General features: G+C 46.2%; 2 protein-coding genes across 2 annotated transcripts in view; one reads left to right on the forward strand and one right to left on the reverse strand.

Moving 5' to 3' along the window:
- gnaz (guanine nucleotide binding protein (G protein), alpha z polypeptide) overlaps positions 1 to 14,839 on the forward strand; it is a 198,066-nt gene extending 183,227 nt beyond the window's left edge. Inside the window, exon 2 of the mRNA XM_068005519.1 lies at positions 13,389 to 14,839. Coding sequence (XP_067861620.1) covers positions 13,389 to 13,733 — 345 coding nt within the window. The 3' untranslated portion in view covers positions 13,734 to 14,839. The remainder of the gene's footprint in view (positions 1 to 13,388) is intronic.
- The window catches only part of rsph14 (radial spoke head 14 homolog), a 710,550-nt gene that overhangs the window by 563,556 nt on the left and 123,266 nt on the right, over positions 1 to 23,728 (reverse strand). The gene's annotated exons all lie outside the window — the stretch shown is intronic.

The following is a 23,728-nucleotide window of genomic DNA, read 5'->3' on the forward strand; positions in this document are numbered from 1 at the left end:
TCCATATTGCATTTATTCGTGACTATCTTATATTTATGGCCCCTAGTTTTGTACTCCCAGACAAGTGGAAACATCTTCTCTATGTCTACCCTGTTGTACCCCTTCATAATTTTAAAAGACATCTATAAAGTCACTTCCCAGTCTTCTCTTTTCTAGAGAAATGAGCCCCAGCCTGTTCAGTCTTTCCTGATAATTGTACCCTTTCAGTTCTGGTATCATCCTTGTAAATCTTTTTTGTACTTCCTCCAGTGCTTCTATATCCTTTTTATAATATGGAGACCAGAACTGTGCACGGTACCCTAAGCGTGGTCTAACCAAGGTTCTATATAAGTATAACATAATTTCTCTGCTTCTGAAATCTATTCCTTTAGAAATGAACCCCAATGCTTTGTCTGCATTTTCCTATGGCTTTGTTAACCTGCATTGCAACTTTTAATGATTTGTGAATGTATACCACAGATACCTTTGTGCCTTGAGCCCATGTAGACCCTTATTTTCCAAGAAGATGACCTCCTTATTCCTCCCTCACACTTATCCATGTTGAAATTCATTTCCCATTTATATGCCCATTCTGCAAGTTTGTTAAGATCTTCTTGTATTTTGTTGCAGTCTTCCTCAGTGTTAACTATACCCACACCCCCCCCACACACAATTTGGTGTTGTTCGCAAAGTTGATATTGTACTTCCGATTTCCAAGTCCAAATCATTTATGTAAATGGTGAACAATTGTGGTCCTAGCACCGATTCCTGTAAAATACCACTTCCCACTTTCCGCCAGTCTGAACTACCTTTAACTCCTGTTTACTGTTTTGTACTCATTTGCTATTCTTTCTATTATTTGACCCTTGACTCCACATGCTCTGACCTTAGTCATGAGTCTACTATGCGGTACCATATCAAATGCCTTTTGAAAGTCCATGTATATTATATCCAGAATTTTCTCAAGAACTGAGAAAAATCAATACAATCAGAAATAAAGAATAAACATTTCTTGGTACAATAATGAAAATCAAAAATCAGTCCATGTACCAAAATTGTCAATTTTCAGTTAACCCTTTTTCCTCCATGGCTGAAATCCCAACTTCCTTCAATTAATTTTTTCTTACAAACTTCCAAATATTTCAAAAAAGTCATTCAACCATGTTTAAAATGATACACATTCAGTTTAACATTTCTGGAAACAAGTTGGCTAGTCGATTTTCAAATAGGAACATAGTCATTGCAATTTGTTTTTTTACAAAACTTGGTGAGCTTTCTTAACAGATCACTTGACTTGAAAATAGTGGTTCTCATAACACAATTTAATGAGCCCATAAGTGGCTATTAAATATTAACAGGAAACAGACTTAATGGGCTCGATTTTCAAGCTGAAGTGCAGGTGCGTTCTGGGCGGAGGGGGGCTTCGAAAATCCGGGAAATCCCGAGTGGGTGAGGAAGCCGGCTTCAACCCACCAACTTCCAGGTTCCCCACAGAAGCGTCAGTGTGCGCACATGCCTCACGAATGCGGAAGTCCCACTGGCAATTAAAGCTGGCGGGATGATAGTTAACACAGTTATTTAGATAGTTTAAGTATTTTAAGTACTTAATTTCATGGTGATTGAGGCATGGTGCTGTGGGAAACACTCCATGTTTTAGGAGACATGTTTCAGTCAGCAGCCAGTTGGACATTGAAATGCTTGTTTGACAGATGGGGATAAAAGGTGAGTTATTGCAGCAGGGCACTCTAGACTTTCAGAAAACTAATGGCAGGGATTCTTTGTGTTTAGACTGAAAATTCTTAGTTTCCACTCAGAATTGTTCTGTTGACACATATTTACCAACTTTTCGGTCACTCTCAAACTGACACCATCAGGATGGGGGGCCCCATGGCTACATTCACCACTACATCGAGGACGAGCAACAACATCAGCCTTGCCAGGCATGGTGTGCACTTCCGCCACTTGCAGCTCCACAACACAGTGCTGCGCCACAGGCACCTGCACAAGAGCACAGAGGGCAACAGAGAGAGCGATGTCGCAAGAGGCACTACCCTCGCCAGAGGGTCTATAGAGCAAGGCTCAGCTTCCTGGACCTTTCTAAGGAGCAGTGCATACGGAGGCTGAGAGTCAGTCGAGACGTGGTCACAAACATCTGCAGCCTCCTTCATGCCGAGCTGCTCCCAGCTGGACCGAGCGGCATCTCATTACCCGTCGCTGTCAAAGTCACCACTGCCCTCAACTTCTTCGCCTCCGGATCATTCTAGGGTACCACTGGGAACATTGCCGGGGTCTCGCAGTCGTCTGCACACAAGTGCATAAGGCAGGTCAACAACGGCTTGTTTCGCAGGGCCTCGCAATATGTTAACTTCTCCATGGACGACCTCAGACAGACGGAGAGGGCAGTGGGATTCCACTCTGTGGCTGGCTTCCCACGTGCAGCATGCAGGGTGCAATCGATTGCACCCATATAGCAATCTGAGCACCTCCACACGAGCCAATTAAACAACTAACGGGAGGAGAAGGCTCTGTAAACATCCCCATCCTCAATGATGGCGGAGTCCAGCACGTGAGTCCAAAAGACAAGGCTGAAGCGTTTGCAACCATCTTCAGCCAGAAGTGCCGAGTGGATGATCCATCTCGGCCTCCTCCCGATATCCCCACCATCACAGAAGCCAGTCTTCAGCCAATTCGATTCACTCCACATGATATCAAGAAACGTCTGAGTGCACTGGATACAGCAAAGGCTATGGGCCCTGACAACATCTCGGCTGTAGTGCTGAAGACTTGTGCTCCAGAACTGGCCACGCCTCTAGCCAAACTGTTCCAGTAGAGCTACAACACTTGCATCCACCCGACAATGTGGAAAATTGCCCAGGTATGCCCTGTCCACAAAAAGCAGGACAAATCCAATCCAGCCAATTATCGCACCATCAGTCTACTCTGAATCATCAGCAAAGTGACGGAAGGTGTCGTCGACAGTGCTATCAAGCGGCACTTACTCACCAATAACCTGTTCACCGATGCTCAGTTTGGGTTCCGCCCGGACCACTCAGCTCCAGACCTCATTACAGCCTTGGTCCAAACATGGACAAAAGAGCTGAATTGCAGAGATGAGGTGAGAGTGACTGCCCTTGACATCAAGGCAGTGTGTGGCACCAAGGAGCCCTAGTAAAATTGAAGTCAATGGGAATCAGGGGAAAACTCTCCAGTGGCTGGAGTCATACCTAGCACAAAGGAAGATGGTAGTGGTTGTTGGAGGCCAATCATCTCAGCTCCAGGACACTGCTGCAGGAGTTCCTTAGGGCAGTGTCCTAGGCCCAACCATCTTCAGCTGCTTCATCAATGACCTTCCCTCCATCATAAGGTCAGAAATGGGGATGATTGCACAGTGTTCAGTTCCATTCGCAACCCCTCAAATAATGTAGCAGTCCGAGCCTGCATGCAGCAAGACCTGGACAACATCCAGGCATGGGCTCATAAGTGGCAAGTAACATTCACGCCAGACAAGTGCCAGGCAATGACCATCTCCAACAAGAAAGAGTCTAACCGTCTAACTCCCCTTGACATTCAACGGCATTACCTTCGCCGAATCCCCCATCAACATCCTGGGGGTCACCATTGACCAGAAACTTAACTGGACCAGCCATATAAATACTGTGGCTACAAGAGCAGGTCAGAGGCTGGGTATTCTGCAGCGAGTGACTCACCTCCTGACTCCCCAAAGCCTTTCCACCATCTACAAGGCACAAGTCAGGAGTGTGATGGAATGCTCTCCACTTGCCTGGATGAGTGCAGCTCCAACAACACTCAACAAGCTCAACACCATCCAGGACAAAGCAGCCCGCTTGATTGGCACCCCATCCACCACCCTAAACATTCACTCCCTTCACCACCGGCGCATAGTGGCTGCAGTGTGTACCATCCACAGGATGCACTGCAGCAACTTGCCAAGGCTTCTTCGACATCAACAGAAAGGGGTATCACTCCATCAACGCTCAGCTCGTTTGTAACCACCGCAAAAGATACCTTCACGTGTGCGCCAAATTCCCTGGCAGCTGCCACCATTCCTTCATTCTGAGGGAATCCAACATCCCGGGGCACTTCCACACACCGCACACCCTTAATGGCTGGCTCCTCTGAGCCAAGGGATACCCCCTGGACATGTGGCTCATGACACCTCAGAGGAACCCCATCACCGAGTAACAGCGTCGATACAACGACAGCCACATCGCCACCAGGTCTACGATTGAGCATGCTATAGGGCTGCTCAAGGTGCGATTTAGGTGCCTTGATCGTTCTGGGGGAGCGCTTCAATACGCACCAGACAGAGTGGGACGTAATATAGTGTATTGTGTCCTGCGCAACATGGCACAACAGAGAGGGGTGCTGCTTGAGGAGGCCCCATCCACATCTGTCATCCACATTGAGGAGGAGGAGGAGGCAGAAGAGGAGGTGGAGGAGGACGACAAACTCATGGCTAGAGCAGTGGCTCACCTGGCTGCACGTCAGGCCAGGCAGTCACTGATATGTGAACAGTTCTCCTAACATCAGAAAGTGTGAAGAGTCCAATCCTCAGACCACCCGGAAAGAGCAATGCCAACACCAGCAGCCCATCCCTCCCTGCACAAAACAGTCCTGCAACTACATAAACACCCACTGTAAAGTGACCGAATGGGTGGCACCAAGTGTCGCCGTTCATTGTGAAGCTCATGAAAGGGCCCTATCACAAAAGCCAGTCAAGAATGGGCAAGATGTGGCAGTAGTGGTGAGAATAACATTTAATGTGAATATAACAAAAACCAAATATAAATGGAAAACATGACAGTCTGTCAGACACCCTTGTGCAGACCTTTCGTGCTCACAAATCCTTAGCCTTCCTCTTCCTACCGATTCCACGTGGTGCATCCCCTGTGGCTGCAGCAGAGGTTGCTCATGTTCATGCCTTGACTGCTTAGATGCTTTCGGCCTACGCCCTCTGGGCTTTGGTGCCGGTGAGGGCCCCTCCAAAGACTGTTCCACCTGCACCTGTGCAGCGGCAGACTCGACCACCTGGAGAGGAGGCAGCATTGCAGGTACTGGTTGAGGGGTGGAGGGGGCAACAGGTGAGATTTGGGCGCGCTTTGAGTGGCATCCCCACTTCCATGTCCCCTTTCGCTATGATCCATCTTTTGGGCCGGGCCCACATCACTCCTGCTGGAGAACAGTTTGGAGGACATATGTGATGCCTTGGAAGGCCACTTCTAAAGTATCTCAGCCTGTTTAAGGACGCAGAGTGTTGTTCACCCTGAGTCAGAACGACCGTTGTCAGGGCCTGAATGGACTCATTTGGGAGGCGTGCTTGAAGCTCAACGGAGGCTGCCATTCTCTCCATTGCAGACATACCCTGCACTTACCTGTGATGCTATTCCACTAATGCAGGAGTTGGACTCCTCTATCCTCTGCACCATTAGAGAGAGTGTGCGTGGCGCCTGCCCCAGTACCACGCAAATGTTCTGCTGTCCCTCGATCATTCTCCTTTAAAAGGATGGCCCCCGAGGTTCAATATCTGCGACCAGCTGAGCAGAGCCTGGAGAGGAATGCGCAGACTCTCCGCAGCTGCCCCTGCCACCAATGTCTGTTCGTGCTCACTTGTGTGTGGTGACTCACCGAGGTGTGAGTATCAGCGCTGGTGGATGGCTCGCTATGATGTGACGGTGCACCCTCAGATGATGGAAGCTCGTCTGAGGAATCGCCCTCTGCCGTCACTGTGGTCGTTGAAGGGCCTGTAAGAGAACTGAAGGCAATATTAAGCATCATCACAGATGTGTCATGTTGTGATGAGCATACTGAGGTGTTCAACATGGTAAACATTGTTAAGATCAATTCATGTTGTGTGCGACGAATGTTAAAGTTGTGTCATCAGACGTTTGTGAGGTGCCAATCTTGCCGTCCCCGACGGACAGGCACTTGAGGGTGCAGCTAATCTCCAGCGCTTCCTGCTCCACGTGTGTGAGGACCACTATTTGCTGTGGCCCTCCCTCCATCCTCGCCCTCTTAACTCGCGATCGCGTGGGAAACACTAAGATTTTATTAGTCGGTTTACCCGTGTGCCCATTGACCCCCCGCCCCCGCCCCGCTGCCATCTCACCGCCATTTGAAAATCGAGCCCAATGTATCTCCTTACAAAGGATTATAAATGATAACACCGTGACCCCTCTTGAAAGTATGATGGCGTTCTGCTGCATTATAAATATGTATAATTTTCAATAAATGTCTTAAAAATGGCTTCAATTATTTTAAAGAGAGCATATAAAGCATGTAAAATACATACCAGTAAGCATCATTTCTGGACCAAATACTGGCTTCTAAAATCTGTTTTGTTTATGATACAGAAATATTTTTTTCTTCATCCAAATTCTTGCAAAATCAGGGGGTCGTTAGGACCATGCAACCCATTCAATTACCAAGGACCCGAGCCAGTTAGGGGACCCCAGCGGATCCAGTGATAAGTTTAACAATCTCAACTTTATTGATGTAGGGATCATCAAACCGAACCTTTGCACAGGGCCCTCGCAAGGAAAGCACAGCTCCTGTGCAAGAATTAACAATCAACAATACATCATGTGCTAGTTGCTTCACAGTTAATTTTCTTTCAATGTCACAGCAGACACAGAAGTCTTCATTAAACAATGCTTCTCCCTTGGTAATAAAAAACATAAATTATTGTGGTATTTGGCTAGTAATTCATCAGTTCCTTTCAAGGGCCTTGCAGGTTTTGAAGTTGGAGTGCAATTACTTTGAATCATACTTGATGTGATCTCAAAAATGGAGACGGGTGAAGGGCGTGTGTGTGTGAAGGCACACAGTGATCATACGCATTATTTTTGAATAACTAAATGTTACGTGGCAACAATCAATTGCCTGAAGCTGCTGCTGGCGAATTCCAAGCCTCTTTGCCGGCGAGCTACCTGGGGACACCAACTCGCAGTCTCATTTAAATGAGGCCCAAGGCCTAATATCAGGTGCGCCTCGGGCCTACCCGTTCAGGTCCAGTGATCATTCCCTACAACCAGTTTGCATCGGCCTGCGAATTTTTATGCCACAGTTTCTTCAAAGCAAAAGTTTGTACCATTAGAACCCCTGCTGTGGTACCCCAAATAATTGGATTCAATTATCAAAAGATGAAAGACCCAATACTAAGCCCTAGCAGATAATGCGAGATTGTTTCAGGAATTATATATATTACACACTTACTTTGCATCTTGGATATCAATTTATTATCTATAATATATTAAAAATGGTGAATTGAAGTGTCAGACGAGGTCATATGTTCAAGTCCTTGTGTGAGTCTTGAACCCAAAACCTTCTAACTCAAAAGAGAGTGCCATCTAAGGTGGAATATAGTGCAAAATAAACAGTTCTCCGTATTTCTATAGAGGCTGGTTTCTGTAGCACACATCAGCATGGGATACTGGTAAGACATTTAAGAACATAAGAACATAAGAAATAGGAGCAGGAGTAGGCCAATCGGCCCCTCGAGCCTGCTCCGCCATTCAATAAGATCATGGCTGATCTGATCCTAACCTCAAATCTAAATTCATGTCCAATTTCCTGCCCGCTCCCCGTAACCCCTAATTCCCTTTACTTCTAGGAAACTGTCTATTTCTGTTTTAAATTTATTTAATGATGTAGCTTCCACAGCTTCCTGGGGCAGCAAATTCCACAGACCTACTACCCTCTGAGTGAAGAAGTTTCTCCTCATCTCAGTTTTGAAAGAGCAGCCCCTTATTCTAAGATTATGTCCCCTAGTTCTAGTTTCACCCATCCTTGGGAACATCCTTACCGCATCCACCCGATCAAGCCCCTTCACAATCTTATATGTTTCAATAAGATCGCCTCTCATTCTTCTGAACTCCAATGAGTAGAGTCCCAATCTACTCAACCTCTCCTCATACGTCCGCCCTCTCATCCCCGGGATTAACCGAGTGAACCTTCTTTGTACTGTCTCGAGAGCAAGCATGTCTTTTCAATTTACCATCTGAATAAAGTGTACAGAGCCATGATTTAGACTATGTGCAGTTTAAGAACCAGGCAGTCAAAATGTTCCTTTTATTTTGAACTAATTTGTAAATTATTTTTCCCGGTGTACATTTCCTAATTTAAAGAATTTATATCCATTGAATAATTTAGCAATGAGAGAATAAAGTATAGATCAAACAATTCTTCATGATTCTTAGACACTTGTATCTGCAGCAAATATACTGTAACAAGGTACAATATACCAGAAAGAATATTGGAGTAGATTTCAACCTGCTGCCTGGGCGTAAAACGTGTGCTGCAGATCGGCTGCCCATTATAGAAATCGCATGATTTTAATCCCCGTTGATTTCAATGGAAATCAAAATCAGGCAGTTTTTTAAGGGCCAGCTGATCCACAACACCAGTTGGAAATCTACCCCATTTTATTTCCATTATACTACAGATCAACTACGTAGGATATCTCAGTGCTGGGGTAAGAATTGTGACCATTCTTTCAGGATTGAAGTTATAATGCATCTGTTTTTTTAAATTCATTCATGGGATGTGGGCGTTGCTGTCAAGGCCAGCATTTATTGCCCATTCCTAATTGCCCTTGGGAAGGTGGTGGTGAGCCGCCTTCTTGAACCGCTGCAGTCCATGTGGTGAAGGTTCTCTCACAGAGCTGTTAGGGAGTTCCAGGATTTTGACCCAGCGACGATGAAGAAATGGCAATAAATTTCCAAGTCAGGATGGATGTTGTGTGACTTGGAGGGGAACGTGCAGGTGGTGTTGTTCCCATGCGCCTGCTGCTCTTGTCCTTCTAGGTGGCAGAGGTCGCGGATTTGGGAGGTGCTGTCGAAGAAGCCTTGGCGAGTTGCTGCAGTGCATCCTGTAGATGGTACACACTGCAGCCTGGTGCGCCGGTGGTAGAGGGAGTGAATGTTTAGGATGGTGGATGGGGTGCCAATCAAGCGGGCTGCTTTGTCCTGGATGGTGTTGAGCTTCTTGAGTGTTGTCAGAGCTGCACTCATCCAGGAAAGTGGAGACTATTCTACCATACTCCTGACTTGTGCCTTGTAGATGGTGGAAAGGCTTTGGGGAGTCAGGAGGTGAATCACTCGCCACAGAATACCCAGCCTCTGACCTGCTCTTGTAGCCACAGTATTCCTGTGGCTGATCCAGTTAAGTTTCTGGTCAATGGTGACCCCCCCCCCACGATGTTGATGGTGGGGGATTCAGCGATAGTGATGCTGTTGAATGTCAAGGGGAGGTGGTTAGACTCTCTCTTGTTGGAGATGGTCATTGCCTGGCACTTGTCTGGCGCGAATGTTACTCGCCACTTATCAGCCCAAGCCTGGATGTTGTCCAGGTCTTGCTGCATGCGGGCACGGACTGCTTCATTTTTCTGAGGGGTTGCGAATGGAACTGAACACTGTGCAATCATCAGCGAATATCCCCATTTCTGACCTTATGATGGAGGGAAGGTAATTGATGAAGCAGCTGAAGATGGTTGGGCCTAGGGTACTGCCCAGAGGAATTCCTGCAGCAGTGTCCTAGGCCTGAGATGATTGGCCTCCAACAACCACCTCTGTCTTCCTTTGTGCTAGGTATGACTCCAGCCACTGGAGAGTTTTCCCCCTGATTCCCATTGACTTCAATTTTACGAGGGCTCCTTGATGCCACACTCTGTCAAATGCTGCCTTGATGTCAAGGGCAGTCATGCTCACCTCACCTCTCGAATTCAGCTCTTTTGTCCATGTATGGACCAAGGCTGTAATGAGGTCTGGAGCAGAGTGGTCCTGGCGCAACCCAAACTGAGCATCAGTGAGCAGGTTATTGGTTAGTATGTGCCACTTGATAGCACTGTCGACGACACCTTCCATCACTTTGCTGATGATTCAGAGTAGACTCATGGGGCGGTAATTGTCCTGATTGGATTTGTGCTGCATTTTGTGAACAGGACATACCTGGCAATTTTCCACTTTGTCGGGTAGATGCCAGTGTTGTAGCTGTACTGGAACAGCTTAGCTAGAGGCGCAGCTAGTTCTGGGGCACAAGTCTTCAGCACTACAGCCAGGATGTTGTCGGGGCCCATAGCCTTTGCTGTATCCAGTGCACTCGGCCGTTTCTTGATATCAAGTGGTGTGAATCGAATTGGCTGACAACTGGCTTCTGTGATGGTGGGGATCTCGGGAGGAGTCCGAGATGGATCTGTTGCACTGAAATAGTAATGAGCGATTTATACCCATTCTTGTCCCATGTCCAAATTACTGACTCACAAGTTTCAACTTCCCAATTAATACCAATTACTTAAAGCTCCAACAAATTACATTTTGATTCACCAAAACAGATTCCTTGGTTGATAAATACTCAAACAAACCTCATAGTATATGACAGCATTGGAATCTGTTCTGAAAACATAGACTACATATAAATACATATGTATTAAGCAGTCACCATTTTGAATAAACCAACTTGCCTGTGTGAGACAAACAACTTTTGAATCTAAATACGATTATGCCCTTTAAAATGAAGCCAGTTATGATCAAGGCAATGAGAGAGCCATTTCTTCATCCAGATGAGCTGTAATTTGCATAATTTACATTGCTAACCTACCATATTTTAACTTGTGGCTGTGCCCAAGTGAATGGGGCAAAAATCTTGTATTATTTAAATAAACTGCTCAGTTCTGAAAGAAACTGTCTGCGCAAAGCACATTTTTTATGCAGTTGACTGGAAGTACAGGCTTCACTGTTTTGTAACTGTAATTCTCAATAGCCATCAAATTCTCCTTATAAGGTAAACATGCTGTTGTAAATGAACTCAACGTTTCAAGTAATGAATACTCATTTGCAATATCAATGCATTTGAAATAACCTTAAACAACAAATTTATTCTATTTGTGATCAATGTCACAGTTTAGCCTGAATCTGTAATGTGAAGATTTTTTATTTTAATTTTAAACCAGTCAGGAACTTCTGCTTATTTCAGCTAGAATTTTTTTAGGGTTTTTTCCTGAGAGGGGAGCAGAATTGTACAGAAAGGGTTAAAATACAGTTAGTCAAAACACTCCTGCTTTTCTCACAACTTCATTTATAAATTGATTTCCCTAGGGATCTATTTTAAAGAACTCATATATAGCTATTAAATAATTTAGCAACCAAAGTTGAAGCAATCATAAATCAAGCAGCTCTTTCAATCTTTTCAGCCATATATCTCTAAGAAACATAGCACCTGAAATTCCTGGGCCTAGAAGGAGCACAGCAGCAGTTCAGTCGTGGCAGGAGGGTTGAAATTTGCAATTCTCTTTGAAGCACTGCAGTCGTTGTGGTGATGGCGCTCCCACAATGGTGTTATGATGTGGAGATGCCGGTGATGGACTGGGGTTGACAATTGTAAACAATTTTACAACACCAAGTTATAGTCCAGCAATTTTATTTTAAATTCACAAGCTTTCGGAGGCTTCCTCCTTAGTCACATCGTTCACCTGACTAAGGAGGAAGCCTCCGAAAGCGTGTGAATTTAAAATAAAATTGCTGGACTATAACTTGGTGTTGTAAAATTGTTTACAATGGTGTTAGGTAGGGAATTCCAGGATAATGACCTAGCAATGATGAAGATATGACCAAGTCAAGATGATGTGTGAATTGGAGGGAAACTTGAAGGTGATGGTGTTTCCACAACATTGCTGCTCTTGTCCTTTTCAGTGTTTCAAGCCTCTCCCTGGTCTCTTGTCTTGAAGAGGTGAGGTCAACAGCTGGTTGACAGATGAAATGCCCACAGTAAGTCTAAGTGGCAGAGATTTCAGGACTGGTGAGGCTGGACTCGAATAGGGAGGGTAACCACAAAGGAACTGGGGACTCCTCCTTTGTTGGGATGGTAACAGGAAGAGAGCATCTGCCAAATGACAAAATACTGGTCGGTCCGAGAAATGAGAAAGAACCCTCAGCTGCCCCTCACATATCCCTTGCCTGGCCCAGCAAGACCCAGAGCCTCAGCCACAGAAGGCACTCCCTGGCTCGGCCTAACCTGAAGCAGATGTGTTGTTCTACAGCCATGACTCCAAGCTCCTGAACATTCCGAGATCAAGCCCCCAGTCTGAGCTCAAACTGCTGGTCTCACTCTGTAGGCTCTTACCAAAAAGTTAATAAAGTCATAAAAATCAGATTAAAAGACCAGAGTTTAGATTTATTTTCTTAAAAAGAAAGTATGGAAACAAGGTACTTTTGCAGTGATTAATAAATAAAGATTTCTGCAGCACACCTCTGTGTTTAACTTATTTGACCAAACATATCCATTCAAGAACAAAGAAATGTCCCTTTTTTTATTACAAGCATTATTCTGGCATTGCCCAAGGTCAGTTAATCAATATGATTTTTTCTATATACAAGATGGTGACAGTTGGGAGACAGACTTCAGAATTCACTCCACAAAGCCACCTTAGCAGTCAGAGTCTGAATTTGCATCATTACAGTTAACACTGCAAAATTGATTGGGAATTGATGACATAGCAATTTAGAGTGGTAAATGTTGACAGAAAAGCGTGACCAAAAATCATGACAACTGGAAGTAAGATTTGTAGACAGGAAGAGCGCACCCTACACAAGATTTTCAATAATGACAGATTACTATTACTACTCATAAATGATAGCACCCATGCAGATGGGACCAGCATATGACAATACATGACTGTTGTGGCATTTCTTTAAGGGATAGGGAAATCTAAAAATTAAATAGACCAAACTGTGAAAAAACAGAACATTTTGTGAGTTAAATTATAATTAATTAATAATTGAGGATAAATTTAAATCGTAACTCTGGCATGAGTTTGGCAGAATGGCTCGGAAACAGGGTGGGTCCCAACTATCGTTACAATTTCCCACTCAACCTTGAAAAAGGTGGAGCCTTCACATGACCCTTTACAAAACCACTGATCTGGAGAGGGCGGGACTAGGGGCAAGAACTCGCTCACTCTGGGAGTTACCACATCCTTGGCTCATACGGGACCTGGCATATGTCTGGAAGCTAGTGGGTACATCCAGTGAGATGAGGCATACCAGCCTCCAGAAAGGTGCAAGTGGAGCTCAGGCAGTGGGCCTGTACACAGATAACAAATCAGCTGCCACATCAAACCACTTGACCGCTTTATTATCAATCTATGATAGACTATAAATATGGAATCATGCATTAAGAGCAACTGTAAATATGCATTAATTCATAATCTAGACGACAGGTGTTAAATATAGAAAAGAAAATCTTGCGGGGTTGTAAAACAGGCTGCTGGATTGCTAATGCTGAAGACCAATTTCACCACAATTCTATTAGGAAAATGACTAACCTTAATCCCAGTCTGTACTTTTTGCGACTAAATATCTTCAGCTTTTAACAATTCTATTACATTTTTGTTTCAGAGTCGAATGGCTGAAAGTTTGCGTCTCTTTGATTCTATCTGCAACAACAACTGGTTCATCAACACCTCACTTATCCTGTTTCTGAACAAGAAAGATCTCCTTGCAGAAAAGATCAAACGAATTCCATTGACGGTGTGTTTCTCAGAGTACAAGGGTCAGAATACATATGAAGAGGCTGCTGTCTACATTCAGCGGCAGTTTGAGGACCTGAACCGCAACAAGGAGACAAAGGAGATCTACTCCCATTTTACCTGTGCCACAGACACCAGTAACATCCAGTTTGTTTTTGATGCAGTTACTGATGTGATCATTCAAAATAACTTGAAATACATTGGGCTCTGCTAGACAATACTCCAGCTAACATTGAACAAAATCCACACTGGGATTCAGGAGGTCAAGAATAAATGTACACAGGAGAAATGCTGGATTTGACAGAAAAAGAGGGTGAGGAAAATTACCATGATGACTATAATTGGATGAGGTTTGAGCTACTGCACTAAATAGCCTAACTAATTCACTAAGATTCTAGTGATTCACAATCCAGCATCATGAGTTCCAATACGGAATCATGAGAAACACTGTGATCTCTGTGTAACATCTCCTTTTTATGTGATGTGATTGAGCTATAGTATATTTGCAGTGACTTAATAAGCTCCCTGCCATCTGCAAAACCAAAATCTGAGTTAGCTGTATGCTAGGTCAAAGATAACCAGTCAAGACAAACAAAGGCAACAGTTCTTTTCCTCTCCTTCCGTTAAAAAGGGGTCACATATTCTTTGGCTCCTTGTAAATAAGAAATAATACTAATGAAAGGTTTTTAAAAAAAATTAAACATTTAATTTCCCAGTTATAAATGGTGTGTGTAATGTTTCACCCTCCATTTTTGTTCTGAATTACACATCATTCTTCAAACAACTGATGCCGAGATTACGTCCTACTGGCCTCACTACAATGGAAATGTCTTATTGATCCAGTTCCACAATTCAGTACAGAAAATCTACAGGGAAGAGCGAAAAGAACAACATGGAAACTGTGGAAACTGTTGTGCTCTACAGATGATTTACTTTTTGGTTAGAAAATGGAGACAATTAAGAACCACTGACTGATAAATGGGGCAGTTTTATTGATCTGTAAACTGTACCGACATTGCAATGACCTGTCTCAACTTACTGAATTGGTTTCTGTGATATGGCAACCTTTGGATGGCTGAAAGACATATTTGTAACTAAAATTGAAATGCTCAGCATACAGCGTTGAATTTTCTTTTGTTTTTCATTCAACATTCACATGACAGAAGTATGTAAATACATTAGAAAAATGTAAAGCACATTCTGAAATGAAAAGAAAAAACAAGTATACAAAGTCTAGTATGTGAATCTCCGGTTAAGGGCTTTGAAACAGATTTTAAAAGCTGTTCACTTTAAGAAATGAAATAAAATAAATGATGTTATTAGTGGGTAAAATGTGTGATATCCATCATTGTGAAGGTGATTTATGGTAATATTTGCCTTAATAATTTACCAAAACCAGATTTTATTTCATGGCATTCATCAGTGTAATATTTATCTAAGATGTAAAAACAATCTGAGCATGAAATAGGTCATTTGGTTAAAACACTCTGGGGTAAATATTTGTCTTCACTGCCTGTGTGGTAATCTGGCAGAACATATCACCCACCTGTTGAAGAACACATTCCAGTATAGCAGACAGACGAAAAATGACCCATTTAATTTATCCCTCAACCGACATCACTAAAACAGATTATGCGGTCATTATTTCATTACTGTTTTGGGACCTTGCTGTGCACAAATTGGCTGCCGCGTTTCCTATGTTACAAAAGTGACTACACTTCAAAAGTACTTAATTGGCTGTAAAGCACTTTGGGATGTCCTGAAGTCATGAAAGGTGCCTTATCTTAGGCGCAAGTCTTTCTTTTCTTTATTTGCATCAGATATGAAAAGAACAGGGTCTCACTCATTTTCGTAAATGAAGCAGAGGAGCTTAATTATCATTAAAATCACATCTTTTACTGTTCAGGATCTGTTGCTCAGTGGCAGGGTTTTTGGTTACCGGGTTCATTGTGCATTGAAATTTGTCCGGAAACTAGTATTTAAGCCAAGATCATACAGCCACAAGAAGAAGACAGATTTTTTTGAACCAGCTTCACTATGGGCCATTTATTCCTCCTTTTATAAGTTTGTTCTTAGCTTTTTGTTTTTGCTTCTTTATTTTTCTCACCCCCTCTCAATTTCTTTCTATATTTTGTTTTTCTTTTCCAACTTACGTTTTATTTTTGAGTGTTTTAAAAACAAGTCTCCCATCACCTCTTCAGGATCCACAGGTCAGAAAACCGATGTGGACTGGCCTATATTCATTGCCATTGTCTCCAGTCACCTAGGGCCCAATTTTTCTGGGAAATTGCAGGTGGGTTGGGGGCGAGGGGGCTCCAAAAATTGGGGAAATCCCGTTCGGGTTCGGAGCCTGGCTCCAACCCGCACACTTCCGGGTTCCCCATTGGCGCGCGCCTCCTAAATACAGAAGTCCCACCGGCAATTAAAGCCAGCAGGATGATCATTTACATAGTTGTTGAGGTAGTTTAAGTACTTGAAGCACTTAATTTTCTCCACATTTTGGCGGGGGTGTGATTTTGAAGCATCCTCAGCGTGTTTCCCGTGCTGTGGGAAACATTCCATATTGCAACAGGTGTGTTTCAGCCAGCAGCCAGTGGGAGATTCAAATTCTTATTTGACAGATGGGGTGAAAAGGTCACTTATTGCAGCAAGGCACTCTGTTATTTTAGACAAAGTTTTGCCTGCAAAATCTTTGTGTTTGGACTGAAAATTCTGGCTGCATTCACCACCACATCCGAGGACGAGCAACATCACCAGCCTCACCTCCGCCACGTGGAGCTCCACAACATAGTGCTGCGCCACAGGCACCTGCACAAGAATACAGAGGGCAACAACAGAGAGGAGCACTGCTTGAGGAGGCCGCATCCACATCTGACACCCACATTCAGGAGGAGGAGGAGGAGCAGGAGCAGGAGCAACCCATGGGCAGAGCAGCGGCTCACCTGGCTGCTCATGAGGCCAGGGAGTCACTGATATGTGAACGGTTCTCCTAACGTCAGACAGTGTGAAGAGTCCAGTCCTCACACCACTGGATAGAGCAGCGCCCACAACAGCAACCCCCCCCCCCCAACCACCCCTCCCTGCACAAATCAGACCTGCAGCTACACATACACCCACTGTAGAATGACCCAATGGATGGCAACAAGTGTCGCCGTTCATGGTGAACCTTATGAAAGGGCCCTATTACAGAAGCCAGTCAAGAATGGCCAAGACATTGTAGTATTGGTGGCAATAATAATATTTAATGTGAGTTTAACATAAAGCTAATATAAATAAAAAAACACGACCAACCGTCAAACCCCCTTGTGTATAACCGTCGTGCTTACAAAATCTTCGCCTTTCTCTTCCGACTACTTCTACGTGGTGCATCCCCTGTGGTTGCAGCAGAGGTAGTGGCAGGTTGCTCTTGTTCATGCCCTGACCGATTAGATGCTTTGGGCCTACGCCCTCTTGGTTTTGGTGCCCGCGAGGGCCCCTCCAAAGACTGCTCCACCTGCACCTGTGCAGGGGCAAACTCGGCCGCCTGGGGAGCATGCAGCATTATGGATACTGGTTGAGAGGGGGGAAACGGGTGAGATGTGGGAGCGCTTTGAGTGGCGTCCCCACTTCCATGTCCCCTTTCACCATCATCCCTCCCCTGGGCCAGGCCCCACATCACTCCTACCACTCTGCTGGACAACAGTTTGGAGGACATGTGTGAAGCTTTGTAAGGCCAGTTCTAGTGTATATGCCTGCCAGTTTAAGGTGGCAGAATGTTGTTCACTGAGAGTCCGAACGGCCGTTGTCAGGGCCTGAACAGACTAATTTGTGAGCCGTTCTTGAAGCTCAATGGAGGCTAGCCTTCTCTCCATCGCAGACATTCCCGCACCTACCTGTAACAGTATCTCAGACAGTTGCTCACGTCCTTGTGACACTATCTCAGAGATGCCCTCACGTCCCTGTGACAGTATCTCAGGGAGTTGCTCACGTCCCTGTGTCACAATCTCAGAGATGCCCTCACGTCCCTGTGACAGTATCTCAGGGAGTTGCTCACGTCCCTGTGTCACAATCTCAGAGATTGCCTCACGTCCCTGTGACAGTATCTCAGGGAGTTGCTCACATCCCTGTGTCACAATCTCAGAGATGCCCTCACGTCCCTGTGACAGTATCTCAGGGAGTTGCTCACGTCCTTGTGACACTATCTCAGAGATGCCCTCACGTCCCTGTGACAGTATCTCAGGGAGTTGCTCACGTCCCTGTGTCACAATCTCAGAGATGCCCTCACGTCCCTGTGACAGTATCTCAGGGAGTTGCTCACGTCCCTGTGTCACAATCTCAGAGATTGCCTCACGTCCCTGTGACAGTATCTCAGGGAGTTGCTCACATCCCTGTGTCACAATCTCAGAGATGCCCTCACGTCCCTGTGACAGTATCTCAGGGAGTTGCTCACGTCCTTGTGTCACAATCTCAGAGATGCCCTCACGTCCCTGTGACAGTATCTCAGGGAGTTGCTCACGTCCTTGTGACACTATCTCAGAGATGCCCTCACGTCCCTGTGACTTTATCTCAGGGAGTTGCTCACGTCCCTGTGTCACAATCTCAGAGATGCCCTCACGTCCCTGTGACAGTATCTCAGGGAGTTGCTCACGTCCCTGTGTCACAATCTCAGAGATTGCCTCACGTCCCTGTGACAGTATCTCAGGGAGTTGCTCACATCCCTGTGTCACAATCTCAGAGATGCCCTCACGTCCCTGTGACAGTATCTCAGGGAGTTGCTCACGTCCTTGTGTCACAATCTCAGAGATGCCCTCACGTCCCTGTGACAGTATCTCAGGGAGTTGCTCACGTCCTTGTGACACTATCTCAGAGATGCCCTCACGTCCCTGTGACTTTATCTCAGGGAGTTGCTCACGTCCTTGTGTCACAATCTCAGAGATGCCCTCACGTCCCTGTGACAGTAACTCAGGGAGTTGCTCACGTCCTTGTGACACTATCTCAGAGATGCCCTCACGTCCCTGTGACTTTATCTCAGGGAGTTGCTCACGTCCCTGTGTCACAATCTCAGAGATTGCCTCACGTACCTGTGCCACCATTCCACTCATGCAAGAGTTGGACTCCTCCATCCTCTGCGCTATTGTGGAGAGTGCACGTTGCACCTGTTCCAGCACCTCGCAAATGTGCTGCTGCCCTTGATCATTCTCCTTTTAAAGGATGGCCACCAGGGTTAAGCATCTGCATCCAGCTGAGCAGAGCCTGGAGAGATGTGCTCCCGCCGACGCAGACTCTCCACAGCTGCCCCTGCCAACAGTGTCTGCTCGTGTTCACGTGTGTGATAACTCACCAGGTGCCAACCCAACTAACTGAGGGCTAGGACCCACCGAGGTGTCAGTATCTGCGCTGGTGGATGGCTCACTCAAGTGTGACGGTGCACCCTCAGAGGCCAGCAGGTCCTCTGAGGAATTGTCCTCTGCCGTCACAGCAGTCGCTGAAGGCCCTGTAAGAGAACAGAAGGCAATATTAAGCATGATTACAGATCTGTCATGTTGCAATGAGGTGCTGAAGATGGCAAGGCATGTTAACATCAATTCATATTGTGAGTGTTCTGAATGTTAAAGGTATGTCACCAGACGTTTGTCGGGTGCCAGTCTCGGCATCCCCAACAGACAGGCCCTCGAGGGTTCGGCTGAGGTCCAGCGCCTCCTGCTACGCGTCTGTGAAGACGACGATTTGTTATGGCCCCGCTCTGGTCCTTGCCCTCTTCCGTGCATTCTGGGCTCTCTTCTCCTATAAGGGGAGAAAGTACAGATGCGTGAGTGAGTGATGATGATGTGGCCGACCGATGAATGCATTGATTTGGGTGCGGCTGACCATGAAGGAGGTGCATCAGAGGGTGAGTATGAGACAGAGCCATGACATTGTATGAGGATTGGGTTGAGTGGTAGTGGTCAGGTGACTAATGGGGAGGTGAGGAAGTGCTGAGAAGTGCAGGTAAGTTGAGGATGAGCATTAAGTGGTTATGAGGAGTGATATGATAGAGTGGTGTTGGCAGTGCAGAATGACTTAGGGGGTGGGGGCAATGATGTGGAAGACGGGATGTAGGAGAATCAGTAAGTGTACTCACTTTGGCTGACCTAGTTAGGTCATTGAAGCGCTTCCTGCACAGAATACAGGTGCGGGAGATGTTGCTGCTAATGGTGACCTCCTTTGCCACCTCGAGCTAGGCCTTCTTGTTGGCAAAGGCAGGCCACTTCCTCCCATCCGCCAGATAGAACACATCCCTCCTCCTCCTCACCCCATCCAGTAGCACCTGGAGTGAGGCATCACTGAAACTTGGAGCACCCTTGCCCCTGTGCTGCTCCATTGTGGTGTGTGGGTGTTTGCTCCAGGAGCCTCTTTAAATAGAACTCCTCCAGCTGACAGCCTGTGATACGGGTGCGCAGTCCGTCTGCTGCGCCGCTTTCGGATGGCAAACCTGGAAGCCACATTAAGTGGCTCCAACTGACTCGCGATCATGTGGGAAACGGCATTTTTATTGGGCGGGTTACCCATGCGCCCAATCACCACCCCCCACCACCCCCCTGCTGCCATCCCGCCTCCACGCTAATAACGGGGCCCTAGTATGGGAATCAGTTATCACAGCAATGTCTTAATAGGTCTATTGCTTTTTTTGACTTCATAGAAGTATATTGAGCTGACTGACCTGACACTCTGTCCGCAACCCCCACCCCCGCCAAATAGCAATATGTCCCACAACTTGAACTTCTATAATTCCTACCCTTATATGATGCTGGATCTGACAGCAAAAGAGGGTGAAGAAAATTACCATGATGAAGATATCTGGATGCTCCAGGTCACATCTTTAAGTATTACTTTAAATACTATGGGCTCGATATTAGGAGGGAGGCGGGTTGGCAGCGGGGGGTCGACTGGGCACGTGGGTAAAGCGCCCAGTGAATTCGGGGTGCTCCGCACGCGATCGCAGCCTAATTGAAGGCACTTACCTTGGCTTTCGGGATTCGCGCTGGAAAGCTGCGCAGCGGACGGACTGCGCACCCGCATCATAGGCTGTCAGCTGGAGGAGCCCTATTTAAAGGGGCAGTCCTCCACTGACTGATGCTGCAGAAAGGAGCCAAAATTACAATATGGAGCAGCCCAGGGGGAAAGCTGCTCCCAGGTTTAATGATGCCTCACTCCAGGTCCTACTGGATGGGGTAAGGAGGAGGAGGACAGAGATCTTCTCCCCAGCGGACGGGAGGAAGTGGCCTGTCTCTGCCAGCACAAAGGCTTTGCTCGAGGTGGCAGAGGAGGTCACCAGCACCAGCAACATATCACCTATCTGCATACAGTGCAGGAGGCGCTTCAATGACCTAAGTAGGTCAGCTGAAGTGAGTACACTTACTCATTCCCCTACACTCCGTCTGCAACAACACCGCACCCACTCCACATCTCCTTCTGAACTGCCAACACTACTCCATCACATCACTCCTCACACCCACTCAAAGCTCATCCTCATCTTACCTGCACCTACTCACCTCGCCAGTACTCATCCCACCATTACCACTCAACCCAATCCTCATACAATCTCATGGCTCCGTCTCATACTCACCCTCTGATGCATCTCTTTCATGGTCAGCCTCACCCAACCTGCCACTACCTGTGCTGCAGCCACAGGGCATGCATCACATATGTGTAGTAGGAAGCGTACGGCAAACGTGTCATGAGCATGAAAGGGATGCACAAGGGTGTTTGAGGGTTTATCACGGTTTTTACTTATATTTGATTTCTGATCAACTCACATTACATATTATATTGTCACCCACTACTGCCACATCTTTGCAAATCTTGAATGGTTTGTGCAATAATGCCGTTCCTGAGGATCACCTGATGCCACCCATTGTGTCACTGCAGAGTGGGTGTAGGTGTATTTGCAGGGCTCTTTTGTGCAGACGACTGAGAGATGTCGGGGATGTCCCCGGTGGCACTCTGGAAGGATGCGGAGAAGTTGTTGAGGGCAGTGGTGACTTTGACAGTGACAGATAAGAAGATGGTGCTCGGGCCAGCCGGGAGCAGCTCGGCATGAAGGAGGCTGCAGATGTCCGCGACTACATGTCGAGTGACTCTGAGCCTCTGTGTGCACTGCTGCTCAGAGAGGTCCAGGATGCTGAGCCTCAGTCTGTAGACCCTGTGGCGAGGGTAGTGCCTTCTGCAATGCATCTCTCTCTGCGGTTGCCCTCCCTCCTGCTGTGCAGGTGGTTGTGTCACAGCACTGTGTTGTGGAGTTCCACGTGTCAGAGGTGGACAGCGTGGCCGGCAAGGCTGGTGATGTTGTTCGTCCTCCGAGGAGGTCATGACTGCAGCTATGGCAGCCCTCATCCGGAAGATGTACGTTTGAGGGGGTCCGCAAGGTAGGTAAATGTGTCTGCACACCGGGGTTGAGGTTCCAAGTTGGTGAATTTTATTGTCAGGAGAAGGGTGGTGGAGGCTAAACTTTGTCCAAAGTGACAGAGTGGCCTCCTGCAATGAGTGAGGGTCTCCCCCCCACCACCTGTCAAATGGACCTTTGTAGCTGCCACAGGCTGGTGGCTGCAACACATCCATTTCAGCTGGGAGTGTTTCCCCCAGTAGGGGAAACATGCTCAGTTGAGATGAAAATCCCACCCCTCCTAAAATATCCTGCAAATCAGGTCTGCTAACGACCTGAACTATGAAATTAATTGCCTTAAGTGGGATCCCGCCGGCTTTAATTGCCGGCAGGAGTCCCGCATGCGGGGGCTGCGCTCGTATTTAAGCGTGTCACTGGGGAACCCGGAAGTGGGCGGGTTGGAGCCGGGCTCCGGACCCGCCCCAGGAATCCCCAATTTTCGGAGACCCCCCGCCACAAACCCGCCGGCTCGGACGTCCAAAAATCGAGCCCTATATCTTTGTTGAATAAACTGAAATGCTGAATGAAAGAATAAATGCAATGATTAGCAACAGTTTGGAGGACAAATCCCATGGGATTGCTTTTATTTCATATGTCAGCCTCTTTACAATTGCACTACATTGCAAGAACATAAAAAAGTATGGACTAAGAAAATGCTGTTAAGCCTATATACTATTTGAAATACCGTAGGCTGCACCAACCCACTCATTCCTCTAAAATAGTTCACCAACGATAGGTGAACTTCTGATAAAATAAAGTTGCATGAAATTTCACCTTAAGGCCCCCAGATAATCAAGCAAACCTCCAGGATATTAATGCAATGTAGAACCGACATTATTCGACTATGACAAGTTACGTTCCACAAATGACATGTTAATTGTGATTTTCCTCCGCGATCCTGACAGAAATCAGGTGGCAACACAGCAGTGGATGGTGAAAAATGCATCAAGTGAAACCTACCACCACCTCACCACCCTGCTCCCATCAGGACTGCCACCGGTCATTCCTTCTCCAGGTGCCAAATGCACATGGTGGTGGGGGATGGCCCTTGTCCCCAGTGGATTTCCCTACTGTCCACCCCAGTTACTATGGGCTGCTATGAGGAAGTTGATGGTAGGCCCTGAGAAGTGGCAGAAATGATCCTGAGGTTTCCCCATGGAGGGAAATGGCTTTGAGCAGCCTTCTGTCCCTCAAGTCTTGCCTCTACTTACCTTCCTGCCATCTTTTCAAGGCCTACCAGGATACTGATCTCTAGATCTTAAGGGCTGTTCTGCCCTTTTAACAGCCCAGCCACTACTGTGGTGTTTGCATTAGTCCTGTTGCAGCACTACTGGGATTTCAAGGTGGGGTCATGGCATGCTCCCTCTTGGTGGCAGATGGCAGCCTAACATGCGTATGGGATGAACCCCGACCTGGGAAAATAGGTTGGGGTTCTGACAGTGACAGAGGGGCAAGCCCCCACTAGAACACCACTACTGGAAGGATAATCCTAGCCATAATTCCAGCAGCATAGAAATCATTGTTATCTGCAAATTATTTGATCATCTGTGTTTATCTTCATGCTGATACCCTTTAATCTCATTCAGAAACAGATGTTCACCTTTTAAAAGAGAGATGACTAATGAATGAAACATTTGCAGCTTTTGCTAGGAATCTGTCCAATTGTAAGGGAAAGAAATTTTTTGATCTCTAATTTTGCTTGAGGCTTGTTAATTTTGAGCTTATGTCCTCTAGTTCAATGATCAGATTCAACTTGTTTTAACTACATTATTCATACCTATTATTATGTTTCCTTTAGATCTTTTCTT

Source organism: Heptranchias perlo, chromosome 25 (assembly GCF_035084215.1).
Source record: "Heptranchias perlo isolate sHepPer1 chromosome 25, sHepPer1.hap1, whole genome shotgun sequence".
Taxonomy (NCBI): domain Eukaryota; kingdom Metazoa; phylum Chordata; class Chondrichthyes; order Hexanchiformes; family Hexanchidae; genus Heptranchias; species Heptranchias perlo.